The sequence below is a fragment of the Octodon degus genome, unplaced genomic scaffold (assembly GCF_000260255.1).
Source record: "Octodon degus isolate 3935 unplaced genomic scaffold, OctDeg1.0 scaffold00026, whole genome shotgun sequence".
Taxonomy (NCBI): Eukaryota; Metazoa; Chordata; class Mammalia; order Rodentia; family Octodontidae; genus Octodon; species Octodon degus.
In genome coordinates this window covers 12,445,702-12,470,702 of record NW_004524602.1, presented here as the reverse complement: position 1 = coordinate 12,470,702, position 25,001 = coordinate 12,445,702, and the positions used below count along the sequence as shown (strand labels likewise).

At 36.7% G+C, this 25,001-nt stretch overlaps 1 protein-coding gene across 9 annotated transcripts in view; it reads right to left on the bottom strand.

Moving 5' to 3' along the window:
* The window catches only part of Herc1 (HECT and RLD domain containing E3 ubiquitin protein ligase family member 1), a 205,579-nt gene that overhangs the window by 101,125 nt on the left and 79,453 nt on the right, over positions 1-25,001 (bottom strand). For all 9 annotated transcript variants that reach the window (XM_004628831.3, XM_023712424.1, XM_023712425.1 and 6 more), the window contains exons 11-22: positions 24,253-24,387; positions 23,624-23,789; positions 20,515-20,640; positions 18,575-18,796; positions 15,149-15,301; positions 14,892-15,024; positions 13,284-13,475; positions 9,820-10,041; positions 7,810-7,983; positions 2,938-3,052; positions 2,732-2,852; positions 541-712 (exon numbers count right to left, since the gene is read on the bottom strand). In XM_004628831.3, the coding sequence (XP_004628888.1) occupies positions 541-712; positions 2,732-2,852; positions 2,938-3,052; positions 7,810-7,983; positions 9,820-10,041; positions 13,284-13,475; positions 14,892-15,024; positions 15,149-15,301; positions 18,575-18,796; positions 20,515-20,640; positions 23,624-23,789; positions 24,253-24,387 (1,931 nt within the window). The remainder of the gene's footprint in view (positions 1-540; positions 713-2,731; positions 2,853-2,937; positions 3,053-7,809; positions 7,984-9,819; positions 10,042-13,283; positions 13,476-14,891; positions 15,025-15,148; positions 15,302-18,574; positions 18,797-20,514; positions 20,641-23,623; positions 23,790-24,252; positions 24,388-25,001) is intronic.

Sequence of the window (25,001 nt, the reverse complement as noted above, 5' to 3'; positions counted from 1 at the left end):
GTAAGGGGCCGGGGAGATGGCTCAGTGGAATAAGCGCTTCCCTGGCAAGTGCAAGGGCCTGAGTTCAATCCCCGGTTCCGCCAAAAAAAAATAAATAAAAATAAAAACTATCTCTAGTTTTGAAATACGAAAGTATGAAGTTTATTCATCCACACAATGGCATTCTCATATACATTCCTTCCCCCTAATAAATAACAATGTAGTTGAAATTAACTGTAAAAGTTCTACACGTGGAAACAATCTGGCTCTCCTAAGAAGCACAGAAGCATTTTGCATGACCTTGTCCAGGGACCCATGTGTGCCATTTCATATACAGCCCTAATACTTCATGTCTACTCCCAGCAGTACGAGAACGGTGCTAGCTTAGCTATGAATAAGTACCCTTTTGAAATGTCAGCTAACATACATTCAGATCTCCAGCAGAGTATCAGGTCACCTCAGAAAAACTATAGAGGAACTCTGTCTTTTTCTCTCAAATTAGCTTTCCTATGAAAAAGAATGTCACGAAGACCATCTCTAAAGTAAGAAGGATGTACTCACTTCCTGCCGTCATCACTTCGTGTTCCCGTTCCTCCTCCTCCTCCTCTGGTTCTGGATGTCCTTCTTCCCGGTCTCTCTCAGCCTGTTCTTCCATTTCAGCTTCCTCATCAATGGTCCGGGTAAATGAATGCTCCTGAGGATCAACATCTGCAGAATCTTGGTTGTCTGAGATCTTAAAGAGATTATCAGAAACTACACTGAATATATTTTTCAAAAGTTTTTTATAATTTCCTAGAATTCTATTTCTTTATCATTAAAATACTGTTGTATCAATAATGATACATAAATTTTACAACAAAAACACAAAATATATAATGGATCAATCCTAAAAGATCAGAAAGTATGCACACAAAACATATACCTGGATCTATACATGCTCTCTCTGGTATTTTGATTAAAATATCATACTATAAACTGATTCATATTTATATGGCTATTTACCTATAAACTACAGAGCAGCAACTTAAAATAAGTTATGACTACAACACCAAATAGAAAAGGTAATTAAAGAACATAATTTTGATTCATTATTTCTGTCATACTTTTTACCCTGTGCATAGTTTATTAACTCTAAATTTAAAACAGTTTTTCTTTAACTTTGTTGGCTTTATTTCTTGTAATAGTCACACTATTTAGGAATCCCATAGTATACTTACAAGTACATACTCAGAGAATCTCAAATTCCAGAAGGGTATATAATTTCTATCACAAACTCTAATATAAAATGCAAATGAAAATTTTGTATCTTCAGATCCAGAACCAGTAAATAATTTAGGAATTTCACAAAGATGGGGATTCTAAGCAGTTAAGACTCACATAGATAATTAAACCTATGTGATTATGAGGGACATTACCCTCATATGTGAATTTCAAATATGAGCCCCAATAAAATGGCATATGAAGTTATTCTCAGTCAGATCCACAAACACATTAAATCAGTGTATGACAAAAGTCCATTTTAACACAAATGTAGATATACCATGGTTTAAGAACTAAATAATGAAGTACAATGCATCTGATATGTCAAGTTTAAAAGTAAGCTCTTCTGGAGATCATGTGCCCAGTCTCATACTCATAATTGCAGGATCATGCTACCAGAAATACCAAGTATTTTAGAAATCACTTCACTTTACTTTTGTTGCAAGAATTACTTCTGGACTACATAAATGGCTTCATTTCTTTCTTTCAGTGGTAGATGCTCTAACAATAAGAGCTATTTTCACGTGCTACTTCCCTCTTTCATTTTTACTTCTGAGCTGAACACTTTTTATAATTTCTAGTTCTTATGTAAGATTACTTTTGGACCTTTCTTCACTTTGAGGTATTTGTTAATGTCCTTCATAATTTCTGGCACCACAGGGATAATTCAAATGTAATCTGACCAGCATAAAGAGAGTACTTCCTATAACTGGTACAATTTTTCTATTATTATTGTTGCAGACTAAGACTCCATAAACTTTCTTAGCAGCTCTAAGTGAACTTAACCTAACCCCAAATCTTTTACTTTTTCATCCTTTTCATTAGAAAACAAACTATCAACACTTACTGAACACCTGCAATAATTTTAAATTATTTATTTATTTATTCAGTACAGGGTCTCACTACGCAGCTCGACTCCCAGTGATCCTCCCACTGCAGCCTCCTCAGAGTTGACATTACAGGCGTGCACCACCACGCCCGCTTTCAGTGGCCTACAGGGCACACCCAGGGTTTCAGGCCAGCCCAGCATATGGTACCAGGGATGGAACTCGGGTCCTTGCACTTACCAGCAAGGCCATTGACCACCAAGCTATTTTCCCAGCTCCACAACCTTAATTTAATAAAATAGGGAGCCACAGGATTCAAGTAGGGATAAAGGTTTTGACCTTAAACACAGTAACCACAACAAAACCAGGCTCTCTGGCTCCAGTGAACTGCTGAGCAGAGCAGGGGGGCTAACAAGAGTGCTCACCTTTGCCTGTCCTCCCTGCCTGAGGGGAGGTAATCTAAAGAGGGACTCAGCCCTCCTTTGGCTTTAGGGCTGCTTGTAAGCCTGACATCACAAACTAGGGGCTCATCAACTCATGCAGTGTTTGACCTACAAAAAATACCTGCAAAAATTAAGGCACTTCTTTTCTCACATAAACCATTATGACACTGTCTCTCACAGCTGGCAGAAAAACACAGAAATTAAATTTATTTCCAACTTTACCCATCTGTCTCGTGATGATGACCTGGTTTGAATAAGTTCAAGGTTCTTGCAAGCAAGTAAACGACTCCGAACTTTGTATACACAACGGTACACTTCTGATAAGCTTTTGCCAGGTTGGTATCTAAATAAAGAACCAAAATAGAAAAGTTACCTAATTTCTAACATGAGAGCAAATATTTGTCTGAGGGTAGTTTTAAGTTACTTGCCGGCTTTCTCCACATGCTTGACTAAGCAAATTTGTGTGTTTCAGAAGTGCTGCAAGAACAAATCTAGACACTGTGTCCAAGAGTGACTCATTACTTAAAGTTGCACTGTCCCAATCTGAAAATAAAAATGATACATTGACATTCAAAATGGCCCAGAAAGCAGCTCACAGATGTTAATAGCTTTAGTCACCAAACACCTGAATTTCATCATTTTTCTAGACAGTTACAGTACTTAACAAATTCACATACTACTCCAAGTACTGGGGATTCAGAAGTAAACAAAAATAAGTTTCTCATTTCATGAAAACATACATTTAGTGAGGATTCAGGAGGAGGTATGACATGAGTGATAAAATAAAAACACTGGTATGATAGGCAACTGCTATAGAGAAAAGTAAAGCAGCATAAAAATGGAACTTTTTACCAGATGAGACTGTGATTACTATTTTCTATAGAGTTATCTGAGAAAGTTCATGATAAGACTCCATCTGAGCAGAAGTTTATGTCATATGAAAGAAACCACATGAAAATCGCATTCCCTCAGAACAGCTAGTGCGGAGCACTTAGCTAGAGGGTCTAAGAGGTCAGCATGGCTGGGCTGGAGCAAAGGAGAAGATACTGGAGAGCTGGCTAGAGGCCAGATGACACTCAACTGGCAGGCCAGGGCAAATCCTCCAGGTTTTACTTACACGAAAAAGAAAAGCAGCATTACAAGGCTGTGAACACAGCTATGACTGTTTTGAAAAGATCTCTGACTAGCTGGTGTGGCAGCACATCCCTATAATCACAGCATTCGGGAGGCTGAGGCAGTAGGCTCACGGGCTTGAGGGCAGCCTGAGCTACACAGCGAGTTCAAGGCCAATCTGTACTGCATAGTAAGACCCTGTCTCAAAAAATAAGACAAAATAAGCCAGCTGCGGTGGTGGATCTCTGTAATCCTACAATACTGAGAAGTTAAAGCAGAAGTTTCACAAAATCAACCTCAGCCTGGGCAACTTAGAAACTTAGTGAGATTTTGTCTCAAAGTAAATAAATAAAAAAGGGTGGGGAATGTAGTTCAGAGCAAAGAAAAAAATAAAAATAAAAAAATCCCTGACTCTAGAGTAGAGAACAGCCTACAAAGGCCAACAGCAGCAGTCATTACTGACTGACAATGGCAGTTCACATTAGAGAGCAGTGGACATGCAAAAAGTGGTCAGAGTCTGTGTGACTTCCATAAAAAATTTGAAAGGATTCGTTGATGGATCTGATATGAAATGTGAGAATGAAAGACAAGTCAAAATGAATCTAAATGTATTTAAGTATAGTTGGCCTAAAAAACACCAGAGAAAAACAGTTGCTGGGAAGAAGACAGAATCAAGTGTCTGCAGAAGGTTAAATACCCAATAGTTTCTCTTATATGAGTAATTCAAAGCACAAAGAAAGGGCCGGGAAAATGGCTCAGTAGAATAAGCACTTCCCTGGCAAGTGCAAGGGCCTGAGTTTAAGAACCGGTTCTGCCAAGAAGAAAAAAAAAAAAAAGGAATCAAAGTACAAACAACTTAAAGAGCAAAATAAAAGAGACAACAGGAAAGAGAGAGAGCAAGGGAAGTAAAAAGATGTAACATATGTATGTACCAATTTCCCACAATAAGTATGTTCATTACATTTGGAAACGTACTAATAAAAGGAAGGAAAAACACATACATAGAAAGCAGGTACCTATGTTATGACACTGTTAGGCTTTTTTTTTTTTTTTTCTTTTTTGGTAATGCAGATAGAACTCATAGCTTTTACACTGAGCTCCATTCTCAGCCCCTTTTTTACATCTTTAATTTTGAGACAGGGTCTTGCTAAATTGCCAGGGCTAGGATCACACTTTCAATCCTCCTGCCTCAGCTTCCTAGAGTACTGGGATTACAAGCATCCATCACCAGGTCCTGCATTTACATGTACCTTATAACTGAAGCTAAGAAAGTAGAGTGAATGTAAGTACATTTAAGAGAGGAAGAAACATATAGACAGAAATGAACACCTATCAATGAAAACACAAATCACGGCATCACATAATGAGGACTAGACAGGTGCTTTTTTCTTCCTATTCTGTAACTCCATGTTTGCATATCAGTTACTATCAAAACAGAGTGTATCTGATAGATTCCAAATGGTGGTGGAAGATTTACTGTCCACTCTACCTCCAGATTGACTGTCAAACTGTGTTCAAAGGACAGAGTAACCTAGTGTCTGTGCTACTTAAAGACAAATCAAGCCAGACATGAGTGCTCACACCTGTAGTCTCAGCACTCTGGGAAGCTGAGGCAGGAGGATCCCAAGTTCCAGCTCAGCCTCGGCAACTCAGCAGCAACTTAGCAAGACCCTGTCTCCAAATAAAAACCAAAAAGGACTAGGGATGTATCTCAATCTCTAGTACTGAAAAAAAAAAAAAATTCTTGGCTAAAATATTAAGCACCAATATAATTTTATTTGTTCCTAAAGACACCTTTCTCAAGAGATTAAAAAATTATAGATCTTGATTTGCCATATGTCTAGGTCAAAAGTTTAAGTTCTGACTTGCCTCGCTCTCTCTCCCTCTCTTTTTTTTTTTCAGTACTGGGGATCAAATTTAGGACCTAGTGCTTGCCAGGCAGGCACTTACATCACTGCGCTATCTCCCCAGACCTGAGGCTTACCTCTTTTAAAAGGTTTAAAAAAAATTGACGATACAAGTATGTTTGATTTTTTATTTTATTTTTTGATTTTTTAAAAAAACAAAACAAATCAAAGCAAACCTTTACAGCCACAGAGACTCTTCGGATGACGGTCTGTTTTAATCTACCCATCTCAGGTACGTAAACACTCATTCGTCCCATGGCCTACTTGCTGTTCTGAGAACTGCTCTGACAATGAAACAGGACTCCCTTCAAGCAAATCACAGTAACACCTTTTGCTCTACTTCAAATGTAGGAGGAATTACCCTGCTATATGACTTTTATAGTAGTAAATTCTCTTAAAACACCATCAGTTAAAGTCATATTCATTTTAACCATGCATTACAGAATATACAATTTCCATGCTATCATACAGAGGCAACAGGCACTAAGTTTCTATTCACCTTATTTTCACTTGTAGGTTTTAATTGTTCTCACCGCAGCGTAACAAATGATAACGTAATAAGAATAAAATACAACCACACATTCTAAATAGATGATATATATTAGAATATATTAAAAATATATCTTAGTAGATTTGCCTTCTCAATCACCTTACTTTTTCCATTTCTCAAGAATCAACACAATCAAATGAATACATGATTAGGAAACAAGATGGATAGCATTAAACCTGCTTGCTTATTTGCTTGGCTTTGAGATGTCTACTATGCTGCTCAAACTGGTCTTGAATTTTGAAAGTGCACATGATTTTCTTCCCTCAGTCCACACCTGGGACTTCAGATGTGTGCTACCATGCTCAGCTGAAAAGTACCCTCTCACTGGTATTTTAAAGATCTGAATAATATGCATCTCAGTTCATTTTATTTAGAAAAGATAAAAGCCAAATAAAAGTGAAAAAGTATTTACTTTTTACTGGTATAATCATGGAAGTAAGAAAATCCAAAAGAAAAAAAATGAAAGAAAACTAAAAATCAGGTAAGAGAAAGTAACATGAAAAAAGACAATTATAGGCATATGCTTCTAAGCACAACAGGACTTTTCTGGGCCAGCCAAACAGCTCAGTGGGTTAAAGTGCCTGCAAGCAGGCACAGGGGTTGGGGTTCGATCCCCAGGCGTGCTGAGACAGCAATTGAGACTGCGCGTGTGCCTGTAATCCCAGCACTTGGGAGGCTGTAAACAGGAGAATCACTACAAGTCTCATCTAGTAGTGAGACCCTAAACACCCTGTAGACCCTTCCCTAAAAATACACGAAAGAAGAAAAAAAAAAACAAAAAAAACCAAACAACAACAACAACAACAAAAACCACACCAAAAACAGGACTTTGGTAAAGAAACCTGAAAGCTAAAAAAATCAGGTACATTATTTGAGAATTTATACATGAAATTAACTTTACTGATCAAATAATGCTAGAAACTAAAATATCATTATATTTGCAAAACACTTTATTGCTGCATTTAATATGCCTTATCACAAACTACTATCTTTACCAGCACTCTGAAGTACTTAAGAATTTTATAGGGGCTGGTGAGATGGCTCAGTGGTCTAAAGCATCTATTTAGAACAAGCTTAACAAAGCACATGGACCACGGTTCAATCCCCCAGCACCATACGCCAGCCAGCCCCGCCCCCAGGTGGGCTGAGCTGAGCTGCCCCCCCCACACACACACAGAATAAATAAATAAAATAAACAAATAAATTAAAAAAAAAAAAAAAGAATTTTATAGATGAAGAAAATGCTCATTAGGTCCAGGGTTTAGATTTCTAAGTACACACGAGGACTTGGAAAAGAGAAGAGACTCATTGAACAGATTCTAGGGGGCCGGGGAGATGGCTCAGTGGAATAAGCGCTTCCCTGGCAAGTGCAAGGGTCTGAGTTCAATCCCTGGTTCCGCAAAAAAAAAAATAATAATAATAATAATAATAATAATAAACAGATTCTTAGGCGAGATCCATTAAACAGCATACAATACTTGAATAAAATGATTTACTGTATAAATTCAGTTTTTACATAGTTGGTTTAAGTGTGTATCAAAAAAATAGGGTATCTTCCACAATGGGAAAAGTTTTAAAGTGTTATTTAGAAAACATTGTTTGTGAAATCCTTTTTCTATTAAAAAAAAAAAGTAATATGATTCCTGTGATTTTCTGTTTATACACGTCACATGCATATTTGCATTATGAATTAGCAACATATTTACTACCTTTACCCTCCTTCATCTTACCTTTGCTGACAGCATAATCCTGCATGCTGATCCAAAGGCTTCGGGCAGGCTCTTTAGAACAACCTAATGCCAAGTCTACATAGACAGCAATTTCAGGCCGCAATTTATAATCAAAAGGCTTCTGTTCTTCATTTCCCGAAAGTGCTACTTCTAACAGGCAACTCATACATTTATCTAAATGATAAATTCACATTAATGATTTCAAACCTCATAAATTTTAGCACTACAAATAAAACCTTCCCATGTTTATTTAATACATGCAGAATTATATATTTCAGGCCTTTGCAGCACCAAGGCAAATGCCTTTAATGTTTTCAGCTAGAGGTAGATTCACCATTCTTATTCCCAGTAAAAGGGCATGACACTCGGGGGACATTTAAGGCTAGGGGTGCAAAATGCCCTGCATGTGCAGCACAGTCTAGCGTAAGAAACAAGGCTGCTCCACGTGAACGGACATCCTCTGTGAGAAACATGTAACTGTGGGAAAGAGGTTAAAAAGAATTTTCCTTTTCTTTTTTTTCTAGACTTAAAGGAAAATAGTTAAGAATAGTCCAAAAAGATGGAAGATGCCATGAATGATTTCTCAATTGAGGATTATACATATACAGGTGGCTCTTAACTTTTCAAAAATATATTTGGCATTCAAAATTTACTTTCACATTGTAAAAAACAAAATGCTCTAAATGAGGCTTTGACAACTATCAAAATTCATACTGACCCAGAATATAATTGAATTATTATATAATTACTATTTAACAAGACAATACTATGTTTCTTTATACAAGTTTTTAAACCAAAGATATATTTTAATGGTTTTTATGATTTTATAATTTAAAAACTGAAACATTAAAAAGAGCTAATTTTATACATATTTTAATTCTAGTTAGTTGAATGAAGTAAATATAGCAGGAATTTGGGAAAAGTTAACATAAATATATTTTTCCTTGGGAGATCATTTTGGACTGGCAGATGGGTAAAATCTGAGGGCACTGAAATTCCTTTTAGGATATGAAATATCTCTTTTTTTTTTTTTTTTTTTTTTTTGTTCCTCGAATGCCTTCAGGGCACTTTTGGCCAGCGGGAGAGGTGTGAGGTTCGAACTCCAGCAACCTGAGGCTGACAGCTTTGTGGAAGCAGCCACTTAAAGGCCTGAGCTAGGGCCAGGCCCCCTGAAATATCTCTTATAACCCCATGATATTACTGTCTTTTATTTAATAGAAACATTTGTCCAGCATACCATCAGCCATGGCCAAAATCACTTTTCATTTTATAAATGAAATGATGAATGCATACTTTTATTTGCAAAAACAGAAAAGCCCTCAACTTCTTCCCTCCCTCCTAGTCTCATACTTTGAACCCCCAAAGCAGATTCTTCTTTTCCTTTTGCCTCAGCTAGTCTTTTTGGCTGGCTGGGTGGCTGTCTCCTTCACTTTCTTCCTCTTTCCTTTTCTTAGGCACTCCTTAAGTCTCCTCTTATCAGAGAAATAATACGTTTTATACTATATATTCTATGTACTCTGATTCATTATTTTGAAGAATAAAAATTAGAGAAGCAGAGAGATTAAAGTAGGCTGCTAGCAAAGTAGAAAAAATGCAAGCTGAGGCAGGAAAGACAAACTTCAAAGATACTACAAATGGAGGAAGAAAAAGACAATCACTCCTGGCACTTGTAAGTCATAAGATACACTCTTCTAGGCTTTACTAGGTAAGAAGCAGTTTTACGAAAAGCCTAACTGATCAAGCAGTTCCCTCTTTTTGTAAGTCAGACTTGCTGAAAAACACAAGTAATGAGTACTAAAACACAAAGTAGTAAGATCAGCTCTACATTTTCCTACTGGAGGGATGCCCTATGACTACACCATTTTGCAGGACTTAACTGCTTTATGTCCCCCTCCAACTGCTAGTAATGCAATTATCTCTGTTTCTTCTTCAGAAAACTCAGGATATCAAAACCTGGCAATACAAGTACAAATAAATGTATATTTTAAATGTTTCAGAGAAGCACATTACCTAGTTGAGGAGTGTCCATTTCAACTCCATCACTGAAAAGTGGCGTTTTCATCCAATACGCAGTGTCCTGTTCCTCAGGAGATACTGGGGAACCCTGAAGCATGCCTCCAAGACACCGTCCAATGAGGAGAGCAATTGTTCTTTCCAGGTCCACAAGCCACACCCAAGACTGAGCAGGCTGAGGTAAAGGAACACCAGCAGGGTCAATTACTTCTGGCCCTCCTAAAGACAAAACCATTAGTGATGGAGCCTTCATCCAGCACTTTTTAAGACCCTAATCTATTGTACTGCAATAAATTACCGAAGTAAACTAATTTTACTATGAAAACACACTGTTATGGTTGATTCACTGTGTCAACTTGAGAAGTCTAGCAGATTAACTAAGTAACTCAGCAGTTCTACATCCTAGTGTGTAGAGGACAGGCTCTTAGCTCTTATGGCTACGGGACACTGTGTCAACTTGAGAAGTTTAGAAGTTTAACTAAGAGACTTAGGAGGAAGTCAGGGTTCTCACTTTCCAAACATCCTCATCGTGTTCAAGAGGAGGGCTTGGAGATGGTGTAGGTTCTACGCCCTCCCTGGGGACATGTAGCCTGCTTACAATATAAGGGAAGAAAAGAGGCTTGTTTCTCTTTTTCGCTCTTGCTGGTTTTGCTATCTTCCGCTGCCTTGAAGTGTGGTCCCTGCGCCATGCCACCCTGCCTTGGAGCCAGTTGATTAGGGACTGAAACTTCTACAACTCTAAGCTAAATCACCCTTCCCTTCCTTGATTCTGGGGGTCAGATATTTTGTCTCAGTAATGATAGAAATGCAACCAAGATGCAACCAATGTATATATATTTATACTTTGTAAAAAATTTACTTTGTAAAATTCCTAATTTTAAGATAAACATTGAAGGGCCCTGGGAGATAGCTCAGCAGCATAAGTGCATGCCTGGCAAGTGTAAGGTCCTGAGTTTGACCTCTGGTACAAAAAAAAAAAAAAGATGAATATTGAACTACTCTTCAGAAGAACAAGGAGGATGATTCAGAATAAATTAGATAAGATCATTTGGCCTAAATATATCCTCACAGTTACACTATGTTTGTTAGAGTCAGACTATGCATTTTTTCCCTAACCTGTACACCATTTTCCAATGGGAGAATAATGTTTTCCTTGGTTGAGCTCTGCAGTACGCCAAAAGCATTAACAAAGATATACACTGGATTTGTGGACAACTGCCCACTTCTAGTGCATCTGGGCTACCTAAGGGGGTATCACCTTAGAGGGAGATGAGAAAGCTTCAAAATTTTATAGGATCGCAACAAAGCACAAAAACAACTTCAAAGCTCACGACCAGGTCTAATGTCTGTCAGTGACCAATAAATAAGACTCTTCACCCAAAAGGGCCATGGGAACAATTTTTCTCTAGCCACAATTAATATATGGCAAAAGTATCTCAAGTGGTCACTTTCCTATTCTCCAGATCAAATTTTACTTTTTTTCGTAAATATCTGAGCTCATTCCTCCAAAATCAACACAAGAGATTATATATTAAGTGATAGTATTATTTAATTCTCTTAGGCCTTGAAATAAAAATTGTCTTGTATAGTACTAAGCCTTAGACAAATGCTCTCTTACTATGTATTTATTTTTAAAGGTTTTAAAAATGATAGTCACAGTGATAAGAACAGATATCATTGAAATTTTAAAAGACACCCAAAAATTATAAATCAGAAAATACTAATAAAATGGACAAGGCTTTAATAGTCAATAAAAAAAAAACTGCATAAATCTTTAAGAGGAAAGAAAAGGATATAATAATAAATTGGAGATTTTTTTAAAACCATAAATTAATATGAACAATTTTATACCAATAAATTTGAAAAGCAAAAGAAAAAAAATGACATTTTCTGAAAATGGATCTGAAAAGAAACAAAAGCTAAAACAAAATAGTAGCCATTGAAGTAAAATAATTGCCACAATATCTACAAAATATCTACCAGGCTGGAAAGTTTCACTGATAAATTCTTCTAAAATGTCAAGAAAAGACAACCCTTATCTTAGACCAATTATTTCAGACAACAAAACAAACATGGATGATTCTAAATTCACACTACAAGGTGAGTATACTTTTGGCAGCAAAAACTAATCAAGGATAGTAATAAGTGCTTCAATACAAAAATATCAGTCATAAACACGGGTATCAGAAATTCAAAGTAAAATGACACCATCATCTCATAGAAGAGTGACTCTTAAAAATTTTAAATGGTGTTAGAAAAGCAACAAAGAATTCTGAGCAGTGCCCTATAACTCCTAATCTCCACTCTTGTAAACCCTAACCCTAACCTTGTGACTCCATTTACATCCGAGTCATAGAACTGCACAAGGTTACAGACAGAGCCTCAAGGTCATTCTGTCCAACCCCAAGATTTTCCAGAAGAAAGAAATGCTATAAAGATTGATATGTGACTTTCTTAAGATTATACCACCAGTAACTCGCAGAGCTAAGACTGAAAACCAGATCTTTTCACACCTCAGCCCTTGTTCTTTCTGATAGAACAAGAGGTCTACTTGAATGGCTTTTAAGATTTCAGGGATGCAGTAAGTTCCTTGATAGGCAGGTTCGAATAGACATAGCATCTCTGTGACACAATATATTAAGCTATTTGTAAGTATCTAGAATCACCAACATTTTATAAATCAGTGAATTACACTGTCGTATCTATTTACTATAAAGCAACTAAAAGCACTGAAAGTTTTCAATATACATCTTTTACATTTGACCAGTAACCTATATATCTAACCAAATCACCAAAAATTTTACTGTCCAATATATTTAAAACTAAAAATCTTTTAGAATTATGTTAACACTATTTATCGTACAAAATAATGGGTTCCATTGAAACATTTCCATACACATAACAAGCTTTGTTCTATCTACCGTCCCCCTACTGCCCTTTCTTCCTCTTCTACCCTCCCCCACTCCGCTCCTCTTCCCCTTCCCAAATACAGTGGTCCCCTTTCTATTGTGATGTTGTTTAAAAAATACCAAAAAAGTAAAACTTTGTATTTAAGAAGCAAAGCTTTCAAATTGAATCTTACAATGCATGGATGATTAAATGAATCATTACTTTAATACCTTTAAGAAAAAAATGATGCTAAACTATGACACAAGTCTTTCCTATAATGTACTGTAAGATGCACCTCAATTTTTCCTACGTCAAAATTTGAAGAAAAGTAATTTGATGCATGAAGACTTAGTACCAGTAAAATACAGAATCCTAACACAATGATCATAAAGATATTTTTATGACTTTTATATACAAGCATCTTTCCCATTTGCCCACGTTACACCATGAAATCCTAGAAGATAATCTAAACTTTTGATTATAGAAAACACCCAGTGTCAGATTTGAGCTGATATATGCAAGAGGAACAACTTCTCAACAGCACTATTTACTCTTTTTCTACCTTTACTTACCATGAAGAGGCCACTGCAACTCTTGATCTTCTAAAAGAGCAGCAGCTGGCAGGAGTCTATTAAGGCAGTCAAGAGGTGGCAAAAGATCGAGCAGGTAACTCAACAGGGGACGAGCCACTGACACCGGGAGTAACAGTAGGGAGTTAACAATCTGGCAGAGCATACTGCCTGCAGCTGAGACGTATATCACATCTATAAAGGACAAGAAATACAATGTAAATAACTATTTCAAACAGATTTTTTTTATAAAAGAAAAACTAGCTTAGAACAGAGCCAGCAACTCTACTGAACACCCCTACTAGATAGTGCCATACTAATACTTACTCACTTTCAGAAATTACCAGCACTAGACGCTTGGCAGAAAAACATAGCTAGATGCTTGGCAGAAAAACATACCTAGCCTTCAAGCCAATCAATTCAAAAGGTTATAACTGGTTGAACCTATATCATAAATCTCTCATTCATGAGCCTCACTTGGAAATTGAAGTATTTATCGAGTACCTACAAGACCAAGCACTATTCTAGGTGAAGGTGACACAACTATGACCAAAGCAGCCCAAAATTTCTACCTTTGTGGTGGTTACTCTGCAGAATGGAAAGCTTTTAAAAATATTTTGAAGTGTTTTTACTATAAGCAGAGATTTTTAGTCAAGTTTGTTTAAACATTTCATTGTATTTAGGGCTGGGAGGAATGGTCAAAGATGAGTTTAGTGCAAAGATGCTAAATTTTAGTTACCTGTGGAATAACCACATGAGATATCTAATCAAAAATGGTTTCAGTTCCTCGGCTCATTGGTTTCTTTCCTTAGTAGAGAAACTTTAGAGATGATATGGTTTGTGACAGATATGGTGGATTTTAGGTAACTAGACAAAGGCTCTAGTGCTTAAAGAAGGAATTCCCACATTGGAGTCAGTTACACACATGATGGGTAAAGACTCTGAGATTAGATAAAAACCATTCAGAAAGGGAAAAGGGCTGAAAATAAATTCAGAGGATCCTGCACATGAAAGGCAATGTTGAAGAAAGAGGGGCCTATCAGAGCTCATGGGAAAACAGTGATCAGAGAGATAAGAAAAATCAGAACTGGGACCACACAAGAAGAAAGCTTTCAAGAAGGAGAAATGGACAATGGCAAATGCTAGAAAAAGATAAAGAAATAGTAGAAAATAACATCACTTTATACCATTTCACATTTATCTTCTAGATTTTACACCATCCAATGCCTTTAAATTAGGCCTTTATCATGTTAGTTAGAATCTTCTAGTGCTATCATTACCTCTAAACCAAGATTAAATAAATATTCAAGCGCTTCCCTGGCAAGCGCAAGGGCCTGAGTTCAATTCCCTGGTTCCGACAAAAAAAAAAAAAAAAAGAAATATTCAGTATTTCAAAAAGATTCAGGAGGGGCTGGGGAGATAGCTCAGTAGAATAAGTGCTTGCCTGGCAAGAGCAAGGGCCTGAGTTTGATCCCCGGTTCTAAAAAAAAAAAAAGAAAAAAAACAAAAAGATTCAGGATAATTCTACTCAGAGCCTGTAGGTCCTCCAGGCTTTGAAAAGGCTGATGATTCTTCCTTTTAAACTAGTCACTGGACGGCAATTCAACTAACCTCTTAATTTTTCTCCAACACTTCCATTCCAAGGACTTTCTTTGAGCAGATTTGCAGAACGAGAATAAATATCTGTGGCATGAGGCAACAAGAGCTGTAGATGTTTATGAAGCAATGCCACACTGCTTGAGTTCTGAGAAGAAAGAAAGTCTTTAATTACTATGATAAAAGACTCAAGGTACAAAATTATGGCGTACCCAAACACACGAGTTTCAAGGTCCCTGATAGATGATCATCACAAGCAAGGAATCACATACCTCACTGATGTTATTAATATGGCAAAACGCCAGCAGCTGCTTCTGGAGTGAACACAGCAGTTCATGAAGATGGGCAGGCTGACTATTCTCTGATGATGATGTTCCAAGTAGAAACTTATCACTATTCTTTTCTAGCTCTCCAAATGCTTGATCCTAAAACGACAGGTTAAAGATTATATTTGAAAAGTTTCCAAATGAAAGTAATGTCCTATTATAAATGATTCTGATTTAGAAAGGATTACTTTTTTTCTTCCACTACTAGTTTTTTGGGTTTTTTTTTCCCACCAGTACTGGGGATTGAACCTAGGGCCTTCATACTAAGCTACTACTTCCTCAGGCCTTTTAAAATATTTTCCTTTGTGACAAGGTCTCCCTAAATTGCCCAGGCTGGGCTTGATCTTGCAATGTTTCTGCCCAGCTCCCTAGACAGCTGGGAATACGGGTGTATGCCAACATACCTGGCTCAATTACCAATGTTTAAATCTTTGTTACAATCCTTGTAATAAGCTATTAGAAGGTAAAATTTCAATTTGTTTTCCAATTTAAGAAGTAACACATTTAACTCTAAAACCTTTGAAAATACTCAAAGACAACATATAAACACCAGATCTTCTGTGTATAGATTTTGTTTCCACATGCTTACAGATTTCTAAGAACAGAATTCCTAGAAATTAAATAGGAAGGGTACTGTGGCACACGCCTGTAATCCCCGCACTCAGGAGGATGAGGCAGGGGGACTGATGCAAAATCAAGGCCAGCCTGGACTACATAGTGAGTTCAAGGCCAGTCTGAACTACAAAGGAAGACCGTGGCTCAAAACACAAAAACTAATACAAATTTAAAAAAATAAATGGACTAAAGAAAACGTGACAACTAAATACAACATGTGATTCTGGACCAAATACGGACCTGGGAGGGAAAATGCTATAGAAGACATTGCTAGGACAATTATTAACCACTGAAAAATTTACCCCTAACATTACTGGGCAGTGCATTTGTTTCTCAGCTATCGTGGATGCTACTTGGGGAGGTGTCATTTGAACCAGTCATTCTTGCTTATAAAAATTAACAAAAAAAAAAAAAATGCACTATTTGGTCATGCTGCATTTAAATAACTGGGCTAGTAAGTAACTAAACTTCAAACACAGCCTATACATTAGATAACGACTTGGCAGGAATGTGAAATTCTCTGAATTCAGTAATTTTTCTGCTATTACATAAAAGAATGTAAAACATAAATTATGTTTTGTTTTGTTTTGGCACTGGGAACTGAACTCAGGACCTTGCGCTTGCCAGGTACTACCACTGAGCAATATACTGGTCCAAATGTCCTTGTTATTAAGAAATGTATAGTAATCTACTCTACACAACTGGGGATAAATCAGCAACTTACTCTCAAAGAATTTGAAATAAAAAAGGATGAATCCAGCAGTATAGGAGAATTCTCTGAATAACTCCTATAACTCTTCTGCAAAATTTTAAAAATTATTTCAAGTTAAAAATATTTGTTGAAAGAAATGGCCACTACGAAACATTCAGAAAATACCAAAAACATAGTTTTAAAAAGTTATGGTACCATTTATTCAACTACCTTAAGCAAATGACTACTAGTATTCTTTGGTTTTTTGTTTTGTTTTAGGTCTATTTCATATTTACCTAAAACTATGTATTCTATTTTTAGCCTCTTCCTTTCCTATAGTCTTAAAATATTTCTACATTTTTACTTTCTTTTTTTGTGGTACTGGGGATTGAACTCAGGGTTTTATGCATGCTAGGTAAGCACTTTACCACTGAGCTACATCCTCTCAGCCCCGTTTTTGTTTTAGGGTTTCTTTTGGCCTACATTTCTATAAATCATATGCCTACAAAAAATTTAAGTCGGGCCGGGGAGATGGCTCAGTGGAATAAATGCTTCCTTGGCAAGTACAAGGGCCTGAGTTCAATCCCCGGTTCTGGAAAAAAAAAAAAAAAAGTTAAGTCATAAGATACTCTATTGACCACATGTATCATAATTTACTGAACCATTCCTCTATTTTTAGGTATTTCTAATTTGTATTATAAATAATGTGAACATGGTTATGCACACAATTCAGTCTAGGTTTACAATATACAATAAGTATGAGAACATTTTAAGGTGCTTGTTTATAAGCTGCCAATAACACTATTATTTTAAAGTCTTAAAACACAACAAATTGATTTAAATTGTACTTTAGACAAAAAATAATTTATAATTTTAATTTAAAAGTGATCAGTATTTTATCTCCTTTGCCATAAAAAATTCATATTTGACTCAGCTTTAACTGCATATAAAAACCCCTGCTTTGATACGTCAAACAGGCTCCTGAGAACTTTGGAAACAATTTTCAGTCACTAAAAAATGCACAGGTCATAGCACTGTTCCTGCAGAATTTTTAGCCATTTCCTCCTATAAATACAAACATATTCAATTTACATTCCTAAACAAAAATAAATATAATTCTGCAGGAACAATATTCAGACCTAGTCAACAGCCTTTTACTATGGGCAGAACACAGCGTTAGACTTATACAAGAAAGATACATAAACCCAGCTCTGCTGAGGTGTAGGAGACGACATGAAATAATACGTAAATGATTCAAGGTTAAGCTACAGTACAGTCTGATCCCAAACATGCTTAGCAGTATGAGTGTGCAGCTACAATCACTCACACAATTAGATAAGCAAGGCTTCTTAGAACAGCCAGTCTTAAAGAAGTCAGACCAGTAAAAAACAACCACCAGGAGATAAGTGTACCAGGTACAAGTGGAGAAAATGCACACCAATAAGAATGACAGTGACAAGAATGGTGCATGAGCCAATAATGAAAGTTCGAAGGGGAGTTAACACAGAGCACTTGTTGGAGGAATAAAAAGCTGAAAAAAAATCAGCAATAGTGACAACAGGTATAACACAGTTAGTTATTAGTAAGATCAATAATGACCAGGCCTGATCTAAAATAGCTACTTGTAGGTGGAAAAAAGGGATAGATTTAAGAAACTACAGAGAAGGAATTAATGGCACCCTAACACACTTGAGGCCACGGGGCCCACTGTCTCCTCGTCTACTAACCAGCCAATGCGCAGTACCAACGAAATTACTATAAGATTGTTCCTGAATAAGGTGAGCCCCTTGGTCATTAGTCGCTTTTAATTTTTGACTGCTTTTATCTGCTTTTTCTTGTTAACATGAGAAAATCTGGTAAAATTCTAACAAAAATCTCTTTGTTATTCTCAATTACATCCCACTGGGCTCCCATAATATTTCAGAAGACCTGACACATTTCTCTCTTTGGGGAAACAAGGGAGAATCTACAGTTTAATTTATATTTTAAGTTTTTTAAGTGTCAAAATACCTTGACATGAGGAAATACTCCTTTATTCTTTTTATTATAATGAAAAAGCAACTTACTGTATAAAATCCTAAATTTCTTAAAAGAGTTTTCATCAAGATCTCAGCCAGATGGGTGTCTGGATGGCAGGTCTGAGTACCATAGGGCTGATCTGACAGGTTTCCATAGCCAGTACACACAGAAGAGAGGTCAGCAGCATCAGAAGGTGAGCTATAGCCAAGTAGGGAGGCTACATGTGTATGATCTTGTAAACTTGTCAGAATGATGTCCAGTTGCATTCTCTAAAGACCAGTGGAAAGGATGCACACAATTAGCTTACCACATACTAAATGAGAAACAAAAAGGAGCCTAGGAAAATATTATACTAATGAGGCTAACTAATCTATGTAATAACCCAATAAACAATAATCTGCAGGAAGTATATAATTATAAGAAAACCTATCCAATTAATACTACGCAAAGGACCGGGAATATGGCTCAGCAGCCTAAGTGCCTGGCAGCAAGCACGAGGTCCTGAGTTCCATCCCCGATACCAAAATGAATAAATAAATAAATACTATGTAGAAAAATACAGGGGCCAGGTAGATGGCTCAGTAGCGCTTCCCTGGCAAGCGCAAGGGCCTGAGTTTAATCCCTGGTTCTGCCAAAAAAAAAAAAAAAAAAAAAAAAAAAGGAAAAGAAAAAAAAAAAAAAAAAACAAAAAAAACCTCAATGGTCTTAATTGTATCCTTTTTAGAATACTTAAAACTTCAAGCTAAAATGGCATAAAGTGAATAATAATTTAAGTACTATAAATAAGAATCGGTATAAGAAGTAAAGCCATGTTGTTATGTTGAGCTGTAGGGGACTTAAGTCAACAATTTCTGACACTACCAGTCAAGCAGAAGACCCAATAATATTATGGATTACTGGACTCTTAGAATATTTTGCTGAGTTAACACACCTATAATATTCAAATGATAGAACTAAACAAAAAAGGGGATATATAAATGAATGTCCATTTTCTATCTGTGTATTCAAAATGGTTAGGATAGATATATAGTTACATTCTCTAAATGAATAGAGGGATTTGTTGTAATAGTGTTTGTAAATAGGATATCATGTCTGCATCTTGTACAGGAAATATCCACTAGGAAGAGAGTATGCAATGTGTTAATTATTGAAACTGTCCTACCAATTTGATTTGAAACTGTCTCACTGCTATTTGTCTGTCAATAAAATTATGGGGGGGGAAAAAAAAGAATCGGAAATATCAACAGATTAAACCAAGTGTTATCTAAAGGATTGCCAATGACTACTTATTTAAATGTTTAAAATAATTCATTTGAAATTTAAACTAGGGGCTAGAGAGATAGCTCAGGAGAATAAGCGCTTGCCTGGCAAGCGAAAGGTCCTGAGTTCAATTCCCAGCACTGTATTAAAAAAAAAAGAAAGAAAGAAATTTAAACTAATGCAAATTCTCACTGGAAAGCACCTGTGGATACAATACTATAAGTACCATTTTTCCCCTTAAATCTTTATTTCTAAATTTGATTCTATTTGGTTCAGCAAAATATACTTATTTTAACATATTTAAAATAAGAAAAGTAAAAAAATAAAAAAATATTCATATCCTCAAACATTTTTCCTTAGTGGTCATATTTTGCTTTTTAGATAAACTGTAGATGGAGTTCTGTCAGTGGAAACAACAGCAGTAGCAAATAGCTTTGGTTTTAACTCAACAAACTATAATTAAATTGAAGGGTCTCTCGCTTGATATAGTGATCAACACTGGAAAAATCAGTCATTATTTCAGTAATTAGCCTCAAATAATTTCATTTTTTATTGGCTTTACCTGCCTGCCATCACTGAGCATTTGCAATTCTTCCAACATGTAACATTAAACAATCAGACCCACCAAGCGCCGCGCAGTGAACGCATGGAGCTGAGGAGCTTTATTTCCCCTCACGCCAGCATCACAGGGCAAAGCCAGCTCCTTTAGATGCCACACAGCGCTTACCTGGCCTTTAGATAAGCTCTCCCACCTATCAGGTCCTTGGGGCAGAAGCGAATGCAGTAACTCCATACGTTCTCGTAATGGAGGTAACAGCATGGTTGCTCCCACTGACAGAGTTTCAATTACCACCTAAGAGCAAAAAAGAAAAGAGCATGCATTGGATTGGCTGGTTATCTTTTAAATAAAAATACGTGAAGAGTGAATCTATTATGAGGATCATGGAAGTCTAAAGAAGGTGGCATATGGAAAAAGAAAGCACACAAGTCCTTCTTTGGGTATCTTTTAAGAAGTTTAGAACACAAACTCTGGATTTTCTACTATGTAATCATCAGCCAACAAATATTTATGATTGAGTTCACAGCGTTGGGTATAGAAAGAACTGTGCAAAGTGATGCACAAGAGTAGGACACAGGCTCCACTTCCATCAGGATATAGTCTGATGAGGTGGGGCTTGAGCAAGTAACTGTGAAAAGAGTCACACAAGGAAAATTAGAAAGCAGTGAGAATCTATGTGAGCACACCTACAATGAAGGACAAGTAGTATGCACACAGCTCCTGGAGGTCTCCCTAAGGATTAGGCATTTAAGAATTATACAGCTAGAAACCTTAGCCACATAAAGGTCCAGGCAGCGCAAACAGCACAAGGAATAGCTAGCTTCACTCCATCTCTCTGGGTCATGATTTTTTTATTAGCAAAGTCAAAGTGTTGGTCTAGATAAACACCGAGGGGTTTTTAATTCTAATAACTTTTCTATTAATCAATGATTCTGGTTACTTAGATTATACCATATAATGACTGAAAAATTCAATTGTACAAGAAAAATCAGTAATTCTTCCAATGAAAAACACTGTTCACCTTATTTATTTTTTATTTTTTTGTATTTTAGGGAAGGGTCTAAGGGTGTTCAGGGTCTCACTACTAGATCAGACTCGTAGTGATTCTCCTATTCACAGCCTCCCAAGTGCTGGGATTATAGGCACATGCCATCTCTCAGCACACCCTGAGGGTTGGTCCAGCACAGCAGGCCCAGGATCAAACCCCCAGCCCCTGTGCCTGCTTGCAGACACTTAAAGGTCAGCTGTGTTCGCCATTAAAGACTTCCTCTGGTTACTATCATCAAGCTAAACTTTAGTGACAGAAATTCAACAAAGTAACTATATAAGAATCAAATAAATGCACTCCATTTCTAAAAGCCCTTTTAAAAGGGTACGAGGCAGAGGGGAACTTAATACAAAAATACCAAAAAGGAAAAAAAAAGTGGTAAGGGGAAGAGAACATCAAAATTTTGGAAGCAGAAAGCAACATGTGTTTAACCGACAAAAAGACAGCTGAAAAGGTTGTATCCTAAATTTTTAAAATGCTAAAAATAAAACAGTACTTTCATTCACGATGCAGAATTCCTAGAAGCTCCAGTACTTTTGCAACACAAGCTAAAGGAGGGGTTTAAAACTGAAGAACTGGCTGAGCTGTCTAACACAATTGAGGGTAGTAACACAGAACTGAGCATAGAGGAATTTTTAAGATCAAATGCTCCCAGCAGAAAAGTATAAAAACAAAGTATAAGAAGCAAAGCCATGGTGTTATGTTGAGCTTTAGGGGACTCAGGTCAACAATTTCTGACACTGCCAGTCAAGCAGAAGACCCAATACTATTATGAACTACTGGACTCTTCTAGAATATTTTGCTGAGTTAACACACCTATAATATTCAAATGATAGAACTAAACAAAAAAGGGGATACGGATGAATGTCCATTTTGTATCTGTGTATTCAAAATGGTTAGGATAGCTATATAGTTACATTCTCTTAATGAATAGAGGGATTTGTTCTAATAATGTTTGTAAAGAAGATATCATGTCCAAATCTTGTACAGCAATTAACCACTAGGAAGAGAGTATGCAATGTATTAATTATTGAAACTGTCCTATCAATTTGATTTGAAACTGTCTCATTGCTATTTGTTTCTCAATAAAATTATAAGGAAAAAAAAAGATCAAATGCTCATTCTGAGTGCTGAGGCGCCTGAGCTCAACACCCAGGAAACACAGCCTTGGCTTGGGGAACTGAGTCATTCCCTATTCTTCCAACAGCCCAGTCCATCCACCTACAGGAATGCTGACCAAATTCATGCAGGTCAGAGGACTTTCAACAGTCTTTTACAGGCACATTCTCAAACACAACTAGATAGCCAATATTCATTAGAAACACAAGAAAAGCCTGTGATGGGAAAGACAAACTAAAACTCACAGTTGAATTGTTTTGCTTAAAGCAACTATATAGAAAAAACTTAAGAATAAAAAGTACTTAGTGAGACCCTGTACAAAATACATAAATTTTAAAAAAATAAAAAAGTACTATATCAAAAAAATACAAAATCAGAACAGGAGGCAATTAAAATAAGGAATACTCAAAGCATAAGGAAAAACTCTATCTATGTATCTTTTTTGAAAATATGTCTGCTTAGTTTTTTTGTCTTTGGGGTTGCACTATAAGGAGTCTTCGCATGCCCTTAAAAATAGAATTTTACCATAATACCAAAAAAAATTTTTCAAGCAACTTCTGGTCACTTGTTCCTTCCTGAGCCAACCTGTATCTTTTGGCTGGATACACTGAAATGTCTATAAGAAACGGAAAATGTGAGTGGACCTATTTATGAGTAAGACACTGAATTCAGAGAGAAAAATCCAAGACCAAATGGCTTCACTGGGGAATTCTACTCCCAGTTCTGAGTAGGGTTCTGGTAGATGAGATAATCCACTCACTCAGATACAAATATAAATAAAACTGGTCCTTGCCCTCAGAAATTCATCTTGTGGTGAAAAAGATGAACATATTTGTAAATGAAATGTTTGAAACTATAATACAATATGACACAATAAGAACACACAAGAGAGAAACCCCATCTGGTAAGAGGCAAGGACTGAAAGATTTCTCAGAGATAGCATTTGACCTTTGCCTTAAAAGATGAGTTATCCAAAATACCTATCCTCATTAAGATAATGAGAGAAAAAACACGCAATGAAGCTATCCAATGTACATCTGAATATACCACACACCCAAATTTCAGGGAAAGATGAGGCTTGAGTTACAGTCACAAGCCCTATGTTTTTACCTCTTGGATTTCATCAGGAACAGTTGAGTCCATCAGCCTGAAGAGCAGATTTCGAAGTGGACCCGCCTGCCTTCCAAGAATGCTGGTAGCTACCCCTCCCGCCAGCGCAAGAGCAAGGTGATTTGAAAGAAGCTTCAGGCACAGCTTGAGGAAACTGTGATGTTCCCTGAAACCAGAAACACACTATGGTGAATTTCTAAAACATATGAGTACATGTGCTATCAAGTTTTGGCAATGTTCTTCTTCATTAAACATGTTGTCAAGTCATGACTGATTGTAACTTCTAAAACATGACTTGGGAGGGGTTGGGGAAATGGCTCAGTGGAATAAGCGCTTCCCTGGCAAGCGCAAGGGCCTGAGTTCAATCCTCAGTTCCGCAAAAAAAAAAAAAAAAAAACATGACTTGGGAAATTACGTTTAACATTTTAAAACTTAAATGTTATTAAGGATAAAAATTTACCTCTATTCTAAATTTTAGAATTTTTAAATTCTAAAAATTTAACTCTACTCACGAAGTTTCATACAATTTGGGGAAAGTGAGAGAATATTAAGTCAAATGTCAAAAAGAATAATTCATACACATGCCCACACGAACACACAAGATGCACATATTTATCTGCATAACATACCTCGATGACGGGAAAGGCAGGGGGGGAATCTCACTGTTTATTTTATCACAGTATCTCTCAAGAAAAGAACGCAGGTGTGAGAAGGTACTCTCTTCAAGATCTACACAGTAAGGTCGGTGCCATGCAACAACTTGTCTAGAGGAAGTATAAGAAAATCATGAAAGAGCCTTAAAATGAAATTTCCATACATGATCAAAAACTAAAATCACGGGGTCGGGGAGATGGCTCAGTAGGATAAGTGCTTCCCTGGCAAGCACAAGGATCTGAGTTCAATCCTTGGTTCCGTAAAAAGGAGAAAAAAAAAAAACTAAAATCACAACACAATAAAGCTGAGACATTTCAACAAGATATACAAAAATCCTTCTGATTAAGCCGGGCGTGGTAGTGCATACCTGTAAGTCCAGCCAAGGCAGGAGGACCACAAACTCAGGACCTGCCAGGGTAATTTAGTAAAACCCTGTCTCAAAAATAAAAAGGGGCTGGGATGCAGCTCAGTGGCACAATGCCTCTGGATTAAAACCACTAGCAGGGGTAAAAAAGAGAAGAGGAAAGTAGATCTGTGCTGGAAGGCTTGGATAGCTACTGACCAGAAAACAGAGGGCTGAGCCACATGGCCTACTAAATTCTAGTTCTAAGTGTCTGTAAAATTCATAGTTCATAGTATGAAAATTAGCATGAGTCTATAGAATGATATATCAAAATATATTAAAAAATTCCTGAGGCCAGGGAGATAGCTCAGTAGAATAAGC